General features: G+C 40.3%; 1 protein-coding gene across 2 annotated transcripts in view; it reads right to left on the bottom strand.

The window, feature by feature from the left end:
• MPP7 (MAGUK p55 scaffold protein 7) overlaps positions 1 to 20,940 on the bottom strand; it is a 1,877,075-nt gene that overhangs the window by 208,425 nt on the left and 1,647,710 nt on the right. For both annotated transcript variants that reach the window (XM_044066673.1, XM_044066671.1), the window contains one exon: positions 19,869 to 20,039. In XM_044066673.1, the coding sequence (XP_043922608.1) occupies positions 19,869 to 20,039 (171 nt within the window). The remainder of the gene's footprint in view (positions 1 to 19,868; positions 20,040 to 20,940) is intronic.

Genomic DNA, 20,940 nt, shown 5'->3' on the forward strand with positions numbered 1-20,940 from the left:
CAACAATGACCTTTTACAATGAGCATCACAGTTAAAAGTGTGTGTGAAAGCGAGTTTCCTGTCTGTCTCCTCCACAGTGCAATGACGTTAGTACTACACGTTAAGTACACTTCTGGTCAGTTTCTCCAATAACTAGGCTGCTAAATGAATCTATGTCAGATGGAGTGCAGTCAGGATTTTATCATTCTGCGCTACAGAACTGGATCTTAAATGTTCTTCATTTCTGTTGATCTGTACGGCAGCACTGATGGCCTCATAAATTTCTGGGTAGTAAAGCTTGTTTTTCATTGTTGGCCAGTTTCATACAAGATGAGGTAACTTTGTCTCACAAACTATAGTGAAAGTGCTTGCTATGCCAGTAATGAATCCTGCAGAAAACTTCCTTACTGATAACTCCTGCACAACTACTACACTGTATCACTCTGATTAATTCTTATTTAAGGCTGCCTTAATGCTGTTTCAACACACCTTTAATGTGCTTCCAATACTTTTAGTGATTTATTTATTGCTCAGATCTTCAAAATTAAAAGTGAGCTGTTCTATATGCCTCTATAATCATTTTAGACCCTCAAAATGAATCTCTGTAATCCAATCAAGGCCCACACCGATGAAAAATTATCTAGATTTGCTTCAAGTAGGAAGAGAAAAGGGAATTTAGAAGCAAAGCTTAAATAAAGAAATAAGAAATGCAACATTCAATTCCTTCTCCTTTAATGAGCAAGGTACAAGCAGCAGTGAAAGTCAATAAAAAATATTACTCGTGAGTTAATGTCAAAGCAAATTCTGACGATGCTGCAGTAAACACTCTTCTTAGAGAGGTAACACAGTTCAACACTGCTCTCTGATCTCAGCAGAACTATCACCCACTTTGAAATGCCATGTTAGCGATGAAATACTTAAGCCCGTTTTCAGCTAATTCAAAATATCTAGCCATGAGACTAAATTAAACACTGGCACAAAAAACAGATACAGCAGGCAGTGTCTTTCACCAAGCCAACAAGGTACACAGTACAACGGCTGCACTTCAGTGTTACCAAGGTCTAACTGCAACCTCCTTGGGAACTGTCAGGTGTTTATTTGGCAGTATGCACTAATATCAGGTAGAAATATGTAGATTGCAATTTAAATCTGTTCTCTGATATTAGAAACTCCCAGTAAGAAAATCCACATTTTCACAAAGCATCACAATGGAACATAAAGGATAATGTTGAATGGTTAGCAACACTTCAGTGCTGCTGTTTAGTGTTAACAAAAAAAAAAATTGTGCAGAATATATTCAGTTTGCAGCATTTACATATCAGTGCACTGGGACATCCAGCTCAGCCCTGAAGGGAATAAATGGGATTTGTATTGGTCCTTACATAAGTATGGTAATAGATGTCAAACAGCATAGCTGAAACACTGCAATAAGCCTGGGTTGTACAGGAATCCAGCTAATGCCCATCTAAAAGGACAGGTTCAGTGTTTTGTTAAATTAGCACCATATAATGAAGTAAAATGAAGTTAACTTTTGTTGCTGATGGCTTCAGTCTTTTTAAAGACAACTTCAGTGACTTCTGTTTAGCAAACATCATTGTCCATAAAAGTGATGCTTCTATTTTTCTTTGTAAATGAGGCCTCAAAGTCCTATGAAAAATACAACTCTTAAAAGCATTTTTTTCACAGCTATGGAAACCACTGAAATAATCATGTAAAGCATGTAGGAACAAGTTGTTAAATGTATTACACACTTATAAAATGTAAATGAAAAACTTGCTGACTCGAAAGCCATGTCATCAATGACACTTAACTCATATATCCCAAAATACTCATTAGGCGTATAAGAAGTATTTGCAGTCTGCTGTGCAATGCTAAGAAATCGACTACATCAGTGTAGCTGCAGAGATTACTACTAGAAACTTAATTAAGACAGCTCTTTTCATCATAAAGAATGCACTATTCGTTTACAGTTTTTCTGTAGGCGTTCCAGTTATCAAGCAATGACATAAACATATCTGCATGCAAACTGTGGCTTGAGTAAAAAAAATGTACCAGTTCTTTCCAGATTGAAAAACAGTTATGTTACTATAAAAACTATGACTTCCGAATGTCTGATGACTACGTTTAATCAAAACCAGTCAAGGAAAAAAATGTAAGATTACATAAACTAAAATTAAATATTTTCACTAATCTGGCAAGAGCCTCACTTCACCCTCAGTTATAACGATGCTCAATGTGGGTACTGCAATTTAAGGGAATCTGTATAATTTTCATTATTACCTTTCTATCAACTGCTATGAAGCGATCTCGTAAAGCCCCATGAGACATAAGACATCATCAAAGTATTTTATGCAACACTGCTAAAAGGAAATAAACATAAAAGGTTCTGGTTTTATGTCCTTTATTTGCAGAGTCAAAACAACCCTGACTGTAGTGATTACAAAGCTCTGGTCTGCAGTTTCAGGAACTGTTACCAAATTAAAAAGGATCAAGCCCTTAATCCTCCAGTGAGTAATTTGTTTTGTACTTGATCCAGGTTCTTTTGCATGACTTGGATACATGAAGGATAAACAGGTAGTTCAAATAACAAATTAAATGGCTTTGCAGGATTATGATACTAAACAAAAGAGCTGTCATTAAGATCTTTGGTAACAGGACTGTACATTTAATCCACAGAAATTCCTACATTACCCTCTCTACAGGCGGGTTTGATTCTCATCTCAGACCTGTGATTTGAAATTGGCAGAACTGGCCAGTTTACAACAAATGAGAATTTATCTAGCAAATGATTTAAAAATGTTGTGACTGTGGTGACAATGGATGACTACAGAGTGGCACGCATTACCTTATTAAATCAATGTTACTGCACGTCTAGTATGCTAAAACCTCTAACAGTCCTATACAACCTTTTGCATCTGTTTTGACTGCTGCTTGTGCTTCAGTAGTGCTATTGTATTTAGTTAGTAACCCATTAATTCAGTCCAGGATCTAAAACGCAAATAACAGAAAAGCAAACTTGCAAACAAATAAGGTTCCCTTTACCACTTAGAGTACCAATTACATTAATGTATCTACCTTCACAATAAGTGGCAGTCTAATAACCCCCCCCAAATTAATGACAAATGTCTGTTCTTTACTTGACCATTTAATTTGCAATCACACCCATAAGACTGCTCCACACGTCTTACAGCCTCTCCAGAAACCTACCTTTAATGGCACTTCATTTCTCACTTATGAAGCTTCCTAGCCTCCATAGTCACCGACACTTAAATGGAATTGTAACAAGTTCATGTATTTTACTGTCCATGAAAAGCCAATCTGCACCCAAGTCTAACCTGAATTACTGCTTGACTTTAACCGTCTGTAAATATGTAATGAAGGAAAATCACACTAGTACCATCAGTAAAATGCACAGCTGTGAAACACTGCCCTCCATCTCACAGAACACTGTGTCTATATTGACATACATATGTGTAAATGCAGTAAAACAGTGTGGTAGTTCTTACCATACACATCAAAATAATATGAAACTCTTGTTAATAATATTGTTGTACATAAAGTGTTTTGCAAATATGATGAAAATGTTGTGGCTTCCCTTGTTCCCTTTAAGGCAGAGAGGTACATTTTTGTATTAGGTAGAATGGTTCCCAAAGGTAGTGTCATTAACAAGCAATCATCCTATTAGTACGATCTATAAAATGAAGGACTATGGCACTGGTAGTCAGAGAATATGGCCCATGTATTTGGCTGTAGTCTGTGCCCAGAACCATTTTGGGGGATTATGCTATAGCCAATAAGAAAGTGCCTGTAAGAAAAGTACAGTTGTGTACACTTACCATAAATGTAGATGTTCGAGTGTATTCACTGTTGCAGTCATCAGACTTGGGTTATCTGCCTGCAGGTTGCCCTCAGTCAGCCTGAATACCAGAGACTTAGTATTTCTGCGTCGGATACTTTCGCTTCTTCCTTGACATCAGGTCGTCAGGGGTATAAAAACAGGCAGCCAACACCATTACATCTGTTTTTCTTGCCCCAAATATCAGGAGCCCCCAAATAGGGAGCTGGGATATGGTGGGGAAAACACCACCAGTATAAAGTAAATATCAATACCAGTAGGACTAGCCATAGAGAGGAGAGAGATAGAGGGACAGAGAAAACCAGGGGGCTGAAGGGAGGGAAAACAGGACTGCAACAGTGAATACACTCGAACATCTACATTTATGGTAAGTGTACACAACTGTACTATGTTCTTCGTGTTTCACTGTTGCAGTCATCATACTTGGGTTGATTCCCAAAGCTGAGGAAGGGTGGAGGCAGTCAAGAAGAGTTAGGGCTGGCTAGTAGGCCTTGCAAGACTGCTATAACAAAACCTGCCTTTGATTTGGAAAAAACAGGCAGGTGGTAATGCTTGGTGAAGGTGTGTACAGAACTCCAGGTAGCAGCTTCCAGGATGTCCCTGGTAGGGACTCCCCTGTGAAATGCTGTAGAGGTAGATGCAGCCCTAGTGGAATGTGTTTTGACCCCAAGAGGGTTGGTTTTCCATGGTGCTTGTAGCAGAAATGGATGCAGTATGCTATCCATTTGGAATTGGTTTGTTTTGAAATGTACTTGCCCTCTGCCACTGTTGCAAAGCTGACTAGCAACTGGTCAGATTTTCTGAAAGGCTTAGTCCTATCAAAGTAGAATCTGAGCTGTCTGTGCATGCCCAAAGAGTGCAGTATCCTTTCTCCTTTATTTTGAGGATAAGGAAAGACGGTTGGCAAATGGATGGATTTGTTGAGAGCCACACTGGACACCACTTTAAGCATAAAGTAAGGGTTAGTCCTGAGGGAAACCCTGTCAGCATGGAAAATAATGAAGGGTTCCACAGTCATCAGTGCTTGTAACTCAGATGCTCTTCTAGCTGAAGTGATGGCTAAAAGCAAGGCTGTTTTCCAAGAGAGGAATTTTAACTCTGCTTAAGCAGCCGGTTCAAAAGGGGGAAGCGTGAGCTTTTCCAATACAGGTCCCAAGCAGGGGTGGGTGCTCTCCTTGATGGCCGTAGTTGTTTGCCCCTCTCAGGAACTGTTTGATGAGAGGGTGAGAATAGAGGTGGCTCAGTATTGTAATGAGCCGAGATGGTAAAGGCAGGTATCTTAATGGGGGAGAAGGATAGGCCTCTGTGGAGTAGTTCTGCTAGGTAATCCAGGATTAGATGTAGGAAGGGCAGTGCTGTGTCCTTTCCTTTAGACTGAATCCAAGAACAATACCTTTTCCACTTTTCACCATAGGATTTCCTTGTACTAGGCCTTCTGGCTTCAAGGATGATGTCCAGCACCTGTTTGCTTAGGGTAGCTGGTGTAGTATATAAGGAATAAGCCAGGCGGGTTTGCAACTGTGGATGCAAAATCTGTCCCTCCTGCTGAGAAAGCAGGGTAGGGGTCTGGTGTAGGTGCCAGGGTGGCCCTGATGTCAGGTTGCGCAGGAGTGGGTACCAGTGCTGGCATGGCCAGTCCAGGGCAATTAAAATTGTCCTTGGCCTATCCTGTTTTATCTTGAGTAATACTCTTGTGAGAAGGGGCAGAGGGGGAAAGGCATAAATTGAGAGGTTTTCCCTTTGAAAGGATAGGGCATCCACTTTCCAGGCCCTGCTGTGAGGGTTTCTGGTGCAGAATTTGCTTAGCTGGAGGTTGTAGGGGGGAGGCAAAGAGATCCAACTCTGAGGTCCCCCATTTCTGAATCAGATTGTTGAAGGTGCTGGGCTCCAATTTCCACTTGTGTGGGTCTAGGAGATTTCTGCTTAAGCCGTCTGCCAGTGAGCTTTGTTTGCCTGGCAGGAATTGAGCTTGTAGATAGACTTGGATGTCCAAGGCCATGTTCCACAGGGCCATGGCTAACCTGAAGAGTTGGTAAGAATGGGTTCCCCCCTGCTTCTTGATGTACCACATAACTGTGGTGTTATCTGTTTTTATCAGCAGCTGTCCTGGCAAGAGTAGGTATCTGAAAGCTGTCAGGGCATTCTGTATAGCTAGCATCTCTTTTTGGTTGATGTACAGATGAATTTGACTTGGGCTCCTGTGGCCCTGAATACATTTGTCAGCCATATGAGCACCCCCATGCATAGTCTGATGTATCTGTGGTCAAGGTCTGGGCGGCATGGTGTTGAGTAAAAGGCAGTCCCTTGTTGTGGTTGCATGCTTCTGCCCACCAAAGGAATTCTGTCCTTAGACGAGGTATGATAGGAATGACTGTTTCCAGGTCCTGAGAATGTTGGCACCAAAGACGTTTTAAGTATCATTGAAGTTTCCTCATATGCAGTCTTGCATATGTTATTAGCAGTATATATAAGGCCATGAACCGAAGGGCTTGCAGTATTTTTCTTGCAGATAGCTGGGTTCTGGTGGCCATTTGTTTGAAGTAGTCTGTCAGATAGACCTGAAGTGAGGAATGCCATCTCGGACGTTGTGTCCAAGCTCTCTCCCAGGAATACAATCTTTTGACTGGGTACCAGTTGTGATTTCTTTTCATTGATGTTTTACCCCAATGAAGTGAGAAGGCTTTTTACAAATGCCAGGTGCTGAAGCAGCAATTCCTGACTGTCCGCCTGAATCAGGCAGTCGTCCAAGTATGGGTACATTTTGATATTTCTCTGCCTGCAGTATGCAATGGCTAGAGCCAGGCATTTTGTGAATACCCTGGGAGCAGCAGATAAGCCAAAGGGAAGTGCAGAGAACTGATAATGCATAGACCCTGCCCTGAAACGTAGACACTTCTTGCATGACTCCCTTATGGGGATGTGCAGATAGGCTTCTTTTAAGTCTAGGGTGACTAACCAGGCATCATTGGCTAACACAGGGAGAAGATGTTGCAGGGTAAACATCTTTAATGTTGGTACCACCAGGAAGGTGATGAGAATAGAAAGATCCAGGATTGGGCGCTAACAGCCCTCTTTCCTGGGTACCAGGAAGAGTCTGGAGTAGAATCCTTGACCCCTCTGTTCTACTGGAACAGTCTGAATAGCTCTGATATTGAACAGGGAAAGTACTTGGTTTTGGGCCTCTGTCCACTGGTTTGGAGGAAGGTCTGGAAACCCACTTGGGGTTGACAATGAATGGAAATAAAATTTGTACCCCTGGGATACAATGCTGAGGGCCCATCGGTCCTGAGTGATGGACATCCAGTTTTTTGCATGAAGGGCAAGTTTTCCTCCTAGGAGCACAAACAATTGGGCAGGGCTGGGAAATAGAGTGAAGAAGTCATTGTGAGTTTTTTCCATAAGGAGGTGGCTTACCACCCCCTGCTTTAGGGGTGGGGGCACTCCATTGCTTAGATCTCTGCATACCCTGAGACTGTAGACTGGGTGGTCTGTTTCCCCTGGGTCTTGTTTGGGAAGGCCTGGAGGGGGCTGGAAAGGACCAGTGTTTTGAAGGGCAGTGCCTACTGAATCGAGTGGGTTGTACTCCCATCTTTTTAAGAACCTCTTCTGCTTTGGTGCCAAACAGTCTTTATTCAAAGGAGCATCTATTAATTTAGATTTGACATGATCTGGCAAGGTCTGCTCTTTCAGCCAAGCATGTCTTCTCAGTACAGAGCCAGTGACTGCTGCCCTGCAAGATGCTTCTAAGGCATCAAAGCCACACTGCAAAGTATGCTTACTAACTTGGTTTGCAGATGCATTAGCTCCTGCAATTCTTTGTTTTCTGCACAATCTGGAAAATTACCACTTTTTGTTTAATAAGTTCCATAATATGTTGCTGGTATTTCAGCATGTGAAACTGGCAATTTAATGCCCTAATAGCAAGAGTTGCAGAGGTATATACCTTCCTACCCCATTTGTCCAAAGCTCTGGAATCCCTGTCCGAAGGGGTGGGATTTTTGGCTGTAATAGCCTTAATACCTTTAGGCCCCTGGGAAATGATCTCTGAGTCAGCAGTAGGATTCTTGAAAAGAAACATGTGAGTATCAGGTACTCTGTAGTACCTGTCTGGTTTCCTAGGGGAAGGAGGTAAAGTGTCTGGATTAAGACTGGATTCCATGAAAACATCATGTACAACATCCAGGACAGGGGGTACAGCTAAAGGCCTGTGCTGAGGCAACTCTAAAAATTCTCTGAGTCTCTTTTTGGACTGAGGATAGTCTTGGCATTTCCAATGGAAATGCTCTCTTAAAGTATGCAAGGTTTCACCAAAAGAAAAATCCTCTGGAGGGGAGGCAGAGGGAATGGATTTTTCTGCATCTGAATCCTCATAGGAGGATAAGGGCATGTCTTCATAATCAGAAAGGTCAGAGTCATCGGACTCCTGGTCTGTAGAACCTGAAGGGGATTGGATTCTTTGTCTCTCTGCAGGGGAAGGCTGGCTTCCCCTAATCAGCATAATAAGGTCTTCAGCCATTCTAAGCATTTGTTTTTGTGGCATGGGTGCCTGAGCATTCTAGGCGTAGTGACTACTCTGGGACTAAGAAACTCAGTAGTTTTGGTTAGAAATGAAGTAGTCGGTTTGTTTCGAGCATCGGTAGATCAAAAAAGTGCCTCAGAAGTTGTTGCCTGCACAGCGGCTCCGGACCCATACAAGGCAGAGACATCCACTGGTTCCATAGTCGAAGAAGCATCTTGCTGCATACTGGCAGAGCTCTGCGAATGCATTGAAGCGGGCATCAGGGGCTGCAACGGTGCCTCACTGAGTACTGGCGGACTGGCGACTAGCTTAATGGAAGCATCGTCGGCAGTTTTGGATCTATGCAGTCTGTCTCTGTCATTATCCTTACGTGTTGTTGGAAGATCGGTAGTCAGATGGCTGACCAAAGCCATTTTAGAATATGGAGATCGAGCGCGAAAGAATTTGGTGACAAAGAGAGCCCGATGATGAATGGTTTGGGCGTTAAACAAGGCACAAAACTGACAGCGAGGGACGTTGTGGTCTGGGCCTAAAACAGGTGACACAGTAAGAATGAAAATCTCTGTGAGGTATTTGCTTTCCACAGGCAAGACAATTGTTAACTTTTTCTGACATCGGTTAGAGGAAGAAAAAAGGATCCAATGGGGTACTTAGCTTTAGAAGACTTCAGGATTATTCAACTCGAAAATGAAAAATTCAGGTAGCAGTCGACCGGCACTTGCGAACTGCTTCTGCTTCAGGCTCCTCCTCAGCAAGAAAGACTGATGTAATGGCGTCGGCTGCCTGTTTTTATACCTCTGACGACCTGACGTCAATGAAGAAGCAACAGCATCCGACGCAGAAATACTAAGTCTCTGGTATTCGGGCCAATTGAGGGCTACCTACAGGCAGATAACCCAAGTGTGATGACTGCAACAGTGAAATACGAAGAACATCTGAAATCGCCACATCACCATCTGAAAATCCAGACCAAAGAAGTTGTGTGAAGGCACCTTGGTACTGTAAAAGAGCTGGTATATGATACTTTGTCCTTTGTAGAATTTCAGTAATTATACTTATGCTTAAGAAAAGTGCACATACTTTTTATTATCTATTTAATAAAACTGTGTTATTTAAGAACAAATGGTCTCTGCTGCACTATTGGATACCATTACATGTACATACTTGTGCACACACACACACACACACACACACACACACACACGAGGGGGGAATTTAGAGTGCTTCTATGACTGAAAACCACAGCCTCTGGATCACCTTTTCAGCTACTATATCAACTACTGAAGCAGCTGAGAACTATCTAAAGTTGGTGTTCTGCTGTTAATTCTGCATGTGTGCTGTAGTGAACCCTAGTTGTGCTGAAAAACAGTCAAGGGACCAGTCCATATATCTGGTTAAAAAAAAAAAAAAAATATATATATATATATATATATATATATATGTATAGAGAGAGAGAGAGCTGCACTGGTGCCATACAGGGATAAAGCCTTTGCTACAGCCCAACCATCCTGGGCTCCATTAGCAGCTCAGGCAACTGATCAAGTGGTAAGGAGGGATGAGTGAGTTTCCCCTATCAGTGATCTCTGATGGAAGCTGGAGATGCTATCATGGCTGATTTGCTGCAGAGATGGCAAGAAACACAGCACATCCCTATCACATGTCCCTCAGGTGCAATCACACCAACCCACAGAAGTGTGTGTGTGTGTGTGTGTGTGTGTGTGTGTGTGTCTGTGGGGGGGGGGGTAGGTGAAAAAAAAAATCCTGGTGGAAGATAATTTTGAGAACCCCTCTGGATGCCCTGAAGTTCACTGACCATCCCCAGCTTAATCAAGTAGGTTGGAGAATTAAAGGAGAAACTGATAAACTGAATGACTGTTATGGGCACAGGGTAGACTGCCACAGGAAGATGAAGGGGAGTGAAAAAGAGATCCAATACATACACACACACACACACACATATATATATATATATATATATATATATATATATATATATATATATATATATGTTTATATATGTGTATGTATGTGCATGTATGTGTAGTTTTTTAAAAATATAAAAAAGTAAACTATATATGTACATGCATGGTCTCTGTTCTCACTGGTCTGTAAATGAATTACACATGTATGGCTGAGCAGTGAAGCTTCAAAACTTCAAATTATTGGTCAGTAGCAATTTAGTGGTACGGCATTCAGAACAATGACCAAGAAATAAGCCCATCTATGTATTCACTTCTTTGGTACTGTGCTCCTAAGCTTTGACCAGTGCCTACTCTTCCAGAAGCTTCTAAATGATATAACAGTATGAGTTTAGGTTCAAAATGTTGGATGATATCTTTCCTTCCCTCCTCTTTGATTTTATATATGTACACATGTGATGCACACATATACACACACCGATATATGAGGTAAAGGGTTTCACTGCTGTCCACTTTATAGATGGTAATAGTGTGGTTTTCCTTGATTAAATATTTCTACTAAGAATTTTAATGTCAAATACTAATTATTTCAGCTCACTATTTAAGGACTTAACATGAGATTTGGCTGCTAACAAAAGTCATTAGCGTCTTGTTACAATGCTGTTTGAGCCACAGTGACCGTGGACGGTTATAAAACTGCAAAAGTGAGAAGTAATATACCATTAAACTTGTGTATACTATGCTTCAGTATGATTGTGCGAGTTGTGTAACCAGTTATATATCTCTGCCTGACAGAGTACTTCTGTGTGATCAAGTATTATGAATTGCATTGAGTTTTGAGACATTTCCATCAGCATGATTTTTGTATGACTGGAAAATATAGTGAGGACTTTGGGGTGGGCCCAAAGGACAATATCTATAAATATTTTCTAAGTAAAAAATAAAATATCTGTGAAAGGAGTATGTAGGGAGAAGTGGGGAAAAAGCTGGACGGGCCGGTGTCATTCCTAATTTGCTACTGGAAAACTGAGCTGTTTATCTTTCTGATAAATTGCTGAGCAATACAAACCTAGCAAATACCATTACAAATATCATATTCCTGGTAACATGTCATGCAAAGGTTAGAGACCACCAAGTACACAGCAGGCAAAATGATACAAAGCCATCTGAGATACTACTGACAAGTTCAGTGCTCTGATTATATACTCACTCCAGAACACGAGGGAAAGAAACTTACATGTTCTTAAACAGCAAGAACAACATACTCTGCCAGAAAGTAAACAGAATATGTAAACCAGAACAGTAAATTCAGAGAACTGATCACCTGTCTGGAAGAAGGACCACACAGCATGTCAATGTATTTGTTAACATGCTTTCATAGTTAATGTGAAGTGTACAGAAATCCTGAAAGTGAGACTGTCTGTAATATTTGTGCAGTGACAGTCAGATGACTATATGAAATGGCACCTTTATCTGCTTCTTGATGAAACCTATTGCCTTAATTGTAGTTAACTTACTGTTCTGACCCTTGATTGTCTTCCTAGATGCAATCAGCCATGCACAGGAGGTAGATACGCATAATTTGATTGAAGTATGATGTTCTGTGCTACTACTGAGTGCTGACACTGACAATAAAAGCTTGTGACATTAAGTCACATTACCTGATTATGCATGCCGTATCTGGGAATGGGCATTACAGCGTCAGACAGTATCCTGCAAAATGAGTACTTAGGTACTTTATACTGTGGTCATTTAATGAATCTTGGAATGTACTGTTTATCTATCTGATAATTATTGCAGAATGTTTTTGCGCTGGGTTTGCAGGATTTTGCTCTGGAAACCTCATGCATGTAAATTTAACTTCCCAGTACATGTCATACATATAACTTCATTGTGCTATAACTCCTTAAGGTGCTTCTTACCTTCATCTATATGCTTTCCTCCTTATTTTGTACCTGTTATCAAGCTTACTCTCATAAATGTCTTGCTGGTATCCATGATATAATAATTTTCTACCTCACTATTTGTGAGATCCCCAAGTGCAATGTGCATGTGTTATACTTACTTTCAGGTTCATTCTTCTGTGACTGCATATTAATCTTTTTATTCCACTTGTATACAGGCAGATCAAACCTGAAGATTTCCATTAAGTACAGCTGTGAGATTCTGCAATGTCTCGGCAGGTGAGAACCGTCATCACTGCCATTAATAATTTAGCTTCTTACATGCAGAACAGAAGGTTTGACAGAATCACAGACCAAGAGTATCCTGCAAATTGTTTTTTTTTTTCCAGAATGGCAGCTCTTGCTGAATCCCTGCTGCATTTTACTGTTATCAATACACTACAACATTATGGGCATGTGATCCACCACTGCTGTGTATATAAAGACACAGACAGGATGCTGCAGTACATTACTGTAAATCACTGCACACCTGGATTATGTGCAATTATATGCATGCACTCCTGACAGAGCTTCCATGCTACATCAAAATATTTAGCTTGCTGGTGTTTGTTGGCAGATCATCCATAACAATCGTGATTCTGACTTTTCTAACATAAAACTGCACTGGGTTGTAAATTTAACTACTAGAAGCTTGCAAAAGTACATTCCTTTCTCACAGTTTTTCTGGCCGATCTCCAGTGGCACATGCCCATGATGACTGAATCCTCTGCTGGACAGGGATTTTTCCTACTTCACTTCCCTTTCCTCTCTCAGTTCCCCAACCACCCCTTGAAATACTCTCCTCCCACTTCACTGGTTCCTGTAAAGTAACACATATCATGCATACTCATCCACTATAATTAGAATAGTGGCTTCCATGTCACTCATTATTATAAAACTATTATTTATTTATTTGCAATCTGTTAACCAGGAAATCCCACTGGGCCATTTAGAGCTCATTTCCAGTGGAGGCCCGGGGAGAAAGTTCCTCAGTACAATAATAAAAGTAAAATTTTATACATTGGTAGTGTACAACTAACAAATAATTAGCTTACAATGTGAAAACACAGTTAACAATCCAGTGACAAGACAAATAGCAGTGACAATTACAACATTTTTACAGTAATTAGAGCATAGGGGAATTTTTGGAAAACATGGCATAAAAGTAGAAAAAATAAATCATTACAAGTTAGATATTTTAAGGGGGCTGAGTGCAAGTACAGTTCCAGATGGAAGATGGGCATTCATGGAGAAAAGTTTTGAAGCAGGCAGAATTCTGAGTTGTTCTAATGGCTAAAGGTAGAGCATTACAATTTTGGGCTAAAGAGCAGGAGTAAAGAAGCTTGCCAGGAGAAAGAGTTGGCTTGTAAACCTGCAGAAGTTGCTGATTTTCAGATTTAAGTGGCCTCTTTGGGAGGTAGTAAATGAATATTGAGTTAAGAGCAGGACAATCAGAAGGTTTAAAGATCAGTTTGTGAGCTGTAGTGAGTTGCAGATAGGTGAGGTAGTTTGGTAGTTCTGGTCATTTTAAGGAACGTAGAAACAGTACAGTGATGGTTGAAGGGTTTGTAATTTGTTGCGAATTTGGCAATTTTATTATAACAAGTCTCAAGCTTGGCCTTTAGTGTAGTAGTGGGGTGCCGTATATGAAGAAAGGGAGTAGGATAAGTGAAGGCAAGGGTGTGTTTAGTGGAGGGGCTGAGGAAGTGGTTATGGTCTATAGAGGATTCTGAGTTTCTGATGAGACTTTCAAATGTTGTAAGTGAATGTCAAATTTTAGGTGTTTGTCAATGGTGACTCCTAGAAGTTTTGTGTAGCTGACAACTACGATTTTTGCCTTACTTTGAGAACAGATATTGAACATGGTTTGATCTAACAAGGTTGATTTCTTAGGGGTGAATAGCATGATCTTGGATTTATTTGGGTTAAGGACTAGGTGGTCATTATGTATCCAGGATTCAGTAGTGGAGAAAGCTTTCTGAGTTTTGAGCTGGAATTCACAAATAACAGGCAGTTGAACAGACAATAGTTGAGTCATCCACATATTAAATAAGAAATCTGTGGGTCATAGATGAGTGGAAATCATTAATGAAAATGCTGAACAGGAGGGGACCAAGTATGGAGCCTTGAGGAACTCCAGTAGAGGTGTTAATGTAAGGAGAGAGAGAGTTTTGCCACTTGATAGCATGTTGCCTGTCTTTTAAATAGCTTCAGAACCAAATGAGAGTAGTGGGGGAAAGTCTAATGTTAAAGAGTTGCGACAGTAGTAAAGGGTGGGAAACAGTATGAAAAGCCTTTGATAGATCTTAGAAAAGGGTAGAGACTATTTTCCCAGCATCACGAGCTGTGTTAACAGTACCCAAGAAAAATGCGAGGGCAGCTGTATTGTTGTGGCCAGGTCTGAATCCATATTGCGTAGGAGACAAAAGGGGGTTATGAAGCAGATAGTGCATCAGCTGAATGTGAATGCACTTTTCCAAGCTCTTGGAGATAGGACAAAAGTTGATGATATCTATGTTTTAGCTGCCTTTATTAAGAAGGAGAATGCTTTCTTCCATTACGAGGGCACATAGGATTTGTGAATGGATCTATTAACAAGGACAGCAAGAAATTTTCTAGTTTGATTCTCAGCTGGAGTGCCTTCTGTATGGAGTCTGCATGTCCTCCTTGCGTTCCAGTGGGTTTCCTCCGGGTACTCTGGTTTCCTCCCACGTTACAAAGACATGCGTCTGGAGCATTTATGCCTGGGCCTCCTATGAAAATTGGCTTTGCTCCAAGTCGGATTTTCCTGGTAAACAAATGTTAAATAAATAAATGAAAATAAAGGTATGGCTTCAGCAGAAGCTTTAGAAATATGGGGGGTATATTGTCAGCTGCATTAGAACAGGGTTTGAGCTTCAGTAGTAGTCTTTTAATACTTGTCATAGAAATGAGATAAAGAGTGAAACTGTGAGTAGAAGGGTTGTTGGGCTCATGGATGTATGGGGTGCATGTAGTGATTGGGAAGGTAGTGGAGGTTTTTGGTGGAGCAGCATTACCTATGCTGCCTCTAGCATGGGGAAAGCTATAGAATTTATAATGAAAGATTTAGAAAGAGAGGTATTTCATGAGAAGGTTTGTTGGGATGTGGACACGGGTTGTTTTTTGTGCCAGGGTTCAGGAGTGATGTGAAGGAATTTCAGAATTGTGGGGGGTTTTGTTTATGGTTAGACTGTGGTTTTGAATAGTATGCTTTTTCATCTCTTGTGAACTAGTTTTTTTTACCTGATTAAGATGTTTATCATTTATCAGGTCATGCTGGTTTCTATTAGCTTGACACTGATTCCATATTTTATCTCTTGAGTGCATCAGATTTTTTGTATGCTTGGTCGGCCATGGCGCACAGAAAGAACCATCACTTCACCCTCTCACAGTGCACTAATCCCAAGCACAACCCACATTGAAATTACCACACACTTGCACATATTCCGACAGCTAAAAATATGGATTACCCTTACACTGCATACTCTATGCCACATTTCTGTCCTAAGCAGTCTCTCCTAACAAAGTCCCACTATCAGGATCCTCCACTACTCCTTAACTCCCAGCATCCCTACCATGTGACTTTTATACCTTGTTCCCAAGCTATCACTCATGCACACATTTTGCTTTGTACCCTGCCACAACATATATAATACATACACTGCCCAAAACTCAACATTCAGCAATATTACTTCAAGCAATACATTGCTGTATCCCTCTTGCATGCTGCAAATCATTCTTACACTCCCATCTGAATATCTGTCATCCTACACCTCCATTCAACATTTTCTGCAACACTCTAGTATCATAACACCTATAATTTTCTCACACACAGATAGCTCCCCACCCCAGTGACCCTTCATTCCCAACTACACATTTTGGATCCACTGCAAGTCTTATTAGCTCTTCACAAACTCTGATATCCAATACCTAAAACCACTCTATTATAACTAAAAACAAAGTAAAGTGCCAAAACTTCTGGAGCCACGGATGTCAGCAAAATACTTTATTGGTAAATCCACAAAGCTTACGCCAAATACAGTCCTCAATACACATCTATTATAACTCCTTCAACCTTTCTAGTTACTAGTATACCATTGTTCTTCAATCTCTCAGTGTTTCCACTACATTTCATTATTAAACCACCATGCTTGTCTATATTATACAACGTGTTACATAAACACTATACTATACCAGTTCTCTGCTGCCTCATACTGCTTGCTTGCCCACCTCATATCATGCCACCACCCCACCCATTCTACTTCCAACAATCTTCCACCTCTAACGTGTCTAACCCAACTCACGGCACAGCACACACCTCTTTTATCATATCTGGTAATTTGTACAAAGCTAAATACATCTTCTTATTTAAGCAGAAATACTCAGACATCAAGACTTTGCATCCCAAGTTTCATATTAAATACAAAGCAAAAGAGACGTTAACTCATACTAGCAGCCACAAACCTATACCCTTTACAAATATGTGCTAATAATACACCCTCAACCCTAGCCCAACTCCAGTAATTACATCTACTAAGTTCACATCTAATCCATACCTTCCCACATCAGGAACTAATACTTCTCACAACCCAGAGCTTTAACTCTTCAATATTAACATTAGAAGCATTTGCAACAAACTCCCTGACATTTGCTCCTGGATAGCCCACTACTTCCCTAACATCCTCATACTCATCAAGGCAGGATTAAAACCTCAAATTAAGTATCAGCAAATTCTCCCACTAGGTTACAATATTCTTATTGTAGACAGAAATTTTAAAACAGCTAGAGAAGTCAGTACCTTGTAATTCCCAAAACAACAATCCATGTACCTACATACAGTACCCCAGTAAAACAACCCTGTAATACTTGTATCTTTTTAAAACTATGCCTCCACAAGAGCCTTTGTGACATAGCACTTTATTTCATCCTGGTAATAATATTCCTGCTGCTGAAGACCTATCTTCCTAGGCATCATCATACATTCCTCACAAAACCCTTATACTTGGTGAAAAAGCATTAACTGGCAATCCACTAACTAAGACTCCTCATCTCCTATTAAATTTTTCGGATTTACTCTATTCATCAACTAGACATAACAAACCTACCAACACTGTATCTAACCTGGACAGGCACTAACCACACATCATAACATTGCCAAAACTGGCATTATGCAAGTCACCGTTAGTGATCACCCTCTCACCTTGGCAATTTGGCTGCAAATTAACATTTAACAAAGGCATCAATTTAACTTGATGCAAAACCTGACCAACTTCAACAAGGACAAATGTATTTCCTCCTTAAAACTATAATCTCTTAAAATTCCACACATAGGGCACAGCTACCAAATTATTTAATGAAATTTTCCTAGACACACTGAATGATCAATGCACTCTATGAAAAAAATGCTTATAGCCCATTCTGGCACTTTGCTTGCTCCTAAAACTAAACAGCTGACAGATCCCCCCAAGAGGGAATGGTTTACAAGTAAAAATCCACAGCATAACCAAGAATATAGATATGTATATATCATAAAATGACTTATTAAATTAGACAAGAAACAGCAGTAAATCTTTTGATGCCAGGCAAAGTATCTATTCTCCTACAGAAAGCAGTGACACTATAGCCTTTAAATTTTTAAATACAACATTAATTTCACCACAAGCTGTTACATCTTTGATCAAAGTTAACATCACCACCTCCCAACAACCTCCCCCTCCAGAGCACAGCCTCAGCAGTGCATTCTCTATTAAGCAGGTACCAACTACAGCCATCAAAAAGAGCTACAGCTGCATCGTTTAGCTTTGCTCCTATTCTTCTGACAACAGATAGACTGTAAACATAATTTTATCCCTCCTCATGTAGGCTTGACTGCATTATACTAGCACCTGCCTGTCTAGTTCATGACCACTTCAAACTGATGTTAAAGCCTTGTTACGATGAGAAACTTATTGTATTCCATTTATGTCTGACCACGCCTCCTTTTCTCATCTACTGTCACCCTTCTTTGTTTACTCTTTCTATCGCTCATTTAATGAGATCTACTATTTTCCATACCCTGTTCTTACCTAACTGGACATTTACTACCTAATTACTTCCTTCCTTCCTCTACACCTTTTATTTTTCTTACATACTATAACTATATCTCTCCATTCTACATACCATTGTATCATGTAGCCCCTCTACTGTAACTTACAATACTTCCTTTTCCCACCAATCTTCAGCAGCAGCAGTAGTAGTAGTAGTAGTAGAAAAGCCCCCCCCCCCCACCATCTGCCAAAAGGGGGCTACCTTTGCCTGGTAATACTTTCTCAGTAAATAAATGTGAAAGTCAGGGGTACACTTGGCGGATAGGTCATATGAAATATGGAAATTCAATTTTATTTTAAACTTCCTTCTCATCGACATTCTTACCTTTGAGCTATTCTTTGTCTTTTCGGCATTTCCCAGTTAGGGGTCGCCACAGCGGAACTCCGGTCCTCTAATGATTGGAAGTCGATTTTTATGGTGCCAAGTTGCCAGCCCGATGCCCAACCTTCAGCGAAGGCACGGCCATTCACGCATGTCTTTCAGAGGCCACTCGACCACAGGGAGGACATGCAGACTCCACACAGATGGCACTCCAGCCGAGAATCGAACAGGAGAACCTCTTGCTGTGAGGCAACAATGCTACCACTGTACCACCGCAGCTACCTCCACAAATCTCACTAGTTTCTCCTACTACTGTTACCCCACATCCTCACAGCACTGCAAATCCACCTGGTACTCTGTAGTAAAAAATGGGTGCTTTCACATTTCAGCACTCTCATACGATTTGTTTTGTTGTTTGCTTCTCAACTGACAAGGATGATATATCATTTACAACCCCACTTGCACACATGCACTATATAACATGCACACTTCCATACATACAACTATTGGCCATCTCATTTATTCTAATTTAAGCCCAGAATTTCACAAGTAGGGGGAGTAGCAAATGAGCAGCACTGCATCCCCCGCCCAAGATGGAAAAGCAAACTATAGTCACTGCATCTCATCTCCCCAAAAAATACCCTGGTATCAAGCTCGCTGCTTGAACCCTTGTCACGAATATCAGTCACAGTTCCTACTGCTACATCAACAAAAAAACTTTACAAGGGATGCCTGGGCTAAGTATCAGGTACTACTGAGGCAACACAGACAATGGCTTTTGAAGACACTCACAGTTTTAAAAATAACTGAAGAAGAATTAAAAATCTGCTAACTGCAGAATGTCCAGTTGTAATAAAGATAGAAACTACAGACACTTTACTAATGAAAAGGTATTTATGTAAGACAGCATAGAACAGATGCAACAAATTTTGATATAATTACATAAATTTCTATATTTCCAGATGCATGTCAGAATTACGATGAGCCAGCTTTATCACTGGTACCTATATACAAATATAGGAAGTACACACTCCCCAATATCATTTTGTTTGTGAAGATCAGCAGATGACAAATAATTAGCAGGAAAACACACAGAAAATTTTCAGGACTACAAAGTATGCTGAGTACATATTCTATTTTCACGCAACTAGACACATTTCTAGACTAAGGAAATCATTTTATATATAAAATGCAGATGCTGCCTTCTAATAATTTCTACTTACCAACTAGTGCAACCAATCTGTACTTCTCACTGGGATGTCGCTTATAAAGTGCCACTTCTTCGTAAGTCGGCACATCGGCTGTGTCATACTGCTCACTTTTTTTGCACTCATACATGGACTTGTTTGTCTTCCTGTCCTTCCTGCTAAGTCGGAAGCTTCGTCTGAGACCCACTGTAAAAATAATTTACTTTATGACAATGCAGTACCTCATCATTATAATATGGACAAGTTTTTAAAGATTTTTAAATTCTACATACTAATTAAATAAATGGAATCAGAAGTCTTTTTTTATTTTCCATACAATTTTATTCAAAAAGGTGCTGCTTCTATAATTTACATCCTTTCTAAGACTTACCCAGCAAGCATTCTGTTATACCCACATCATGTGTTCTGCAGGCAGCACCATGGCACAGTGGGTGGCTTTGTTGCCTCACAGCAAGTAGTTCTCCTAGTTCAGTTTTTGGCTGGGGTGCCTTCTATGCATACTCCCTGTGTCCTCTGTGTTCATGTGGGTTTTCCTCTAGTGCTCTGGTTTCCTCCCATATTCCAAAGACATGCAGCGGCTTGACTGGACACACTAAAATGGTTGTGTGTGTATGTTATAGAAGAGCAACCATGGCAGGGCTAATCACCCATCGGTATGAATACTGGCTCTAAATGATTGTCACTGTTGTTGTGACCCTGGCCCCCCATGTGTAAAAATAGGAAAAAGGGGTTGAGGGTGGATGGACGTATACACATGTTATGCTGTTGTAATTTGAAACATGATGTTTATTCAACTTCTGTTTTTATAATGCTTTAATTAGGCAAATACTCTTTGCACCCTCTCCAATATCAATATATGCATATACAATAAATATTAAAAGAATTATGATTAACCAAATATGTTACCATCAAACCTGTAAAATTGCTCATTTTCTAATGAATAAAATACAATTACTTAATAGCAGATGTTCATTACATGTACACATGTAGTACTTCTAAAGATGAGTGCACGTGGGCACAAACCACTAACATCTGTCCTGACCATCATCATATATTCAATTAAAAATTACAAAAAAATAAAAAAAAG

The sequence above is a fragment of the Protopterus annectens genome, chromosome 3.part1 (assembly GCF_019279795.1).
Source record: "Protopterus annectens isolate FY-2018-M chromosome 3.part1, PAN1.0, whole genome shotgun sequence".
NCBI classification, from domain to species: domain Eukaryota; kingdom Metazoa; phylum Chordata; order Ceratodontiformes; family Protopteridae; genus Protopterus; species Protopterus annectens.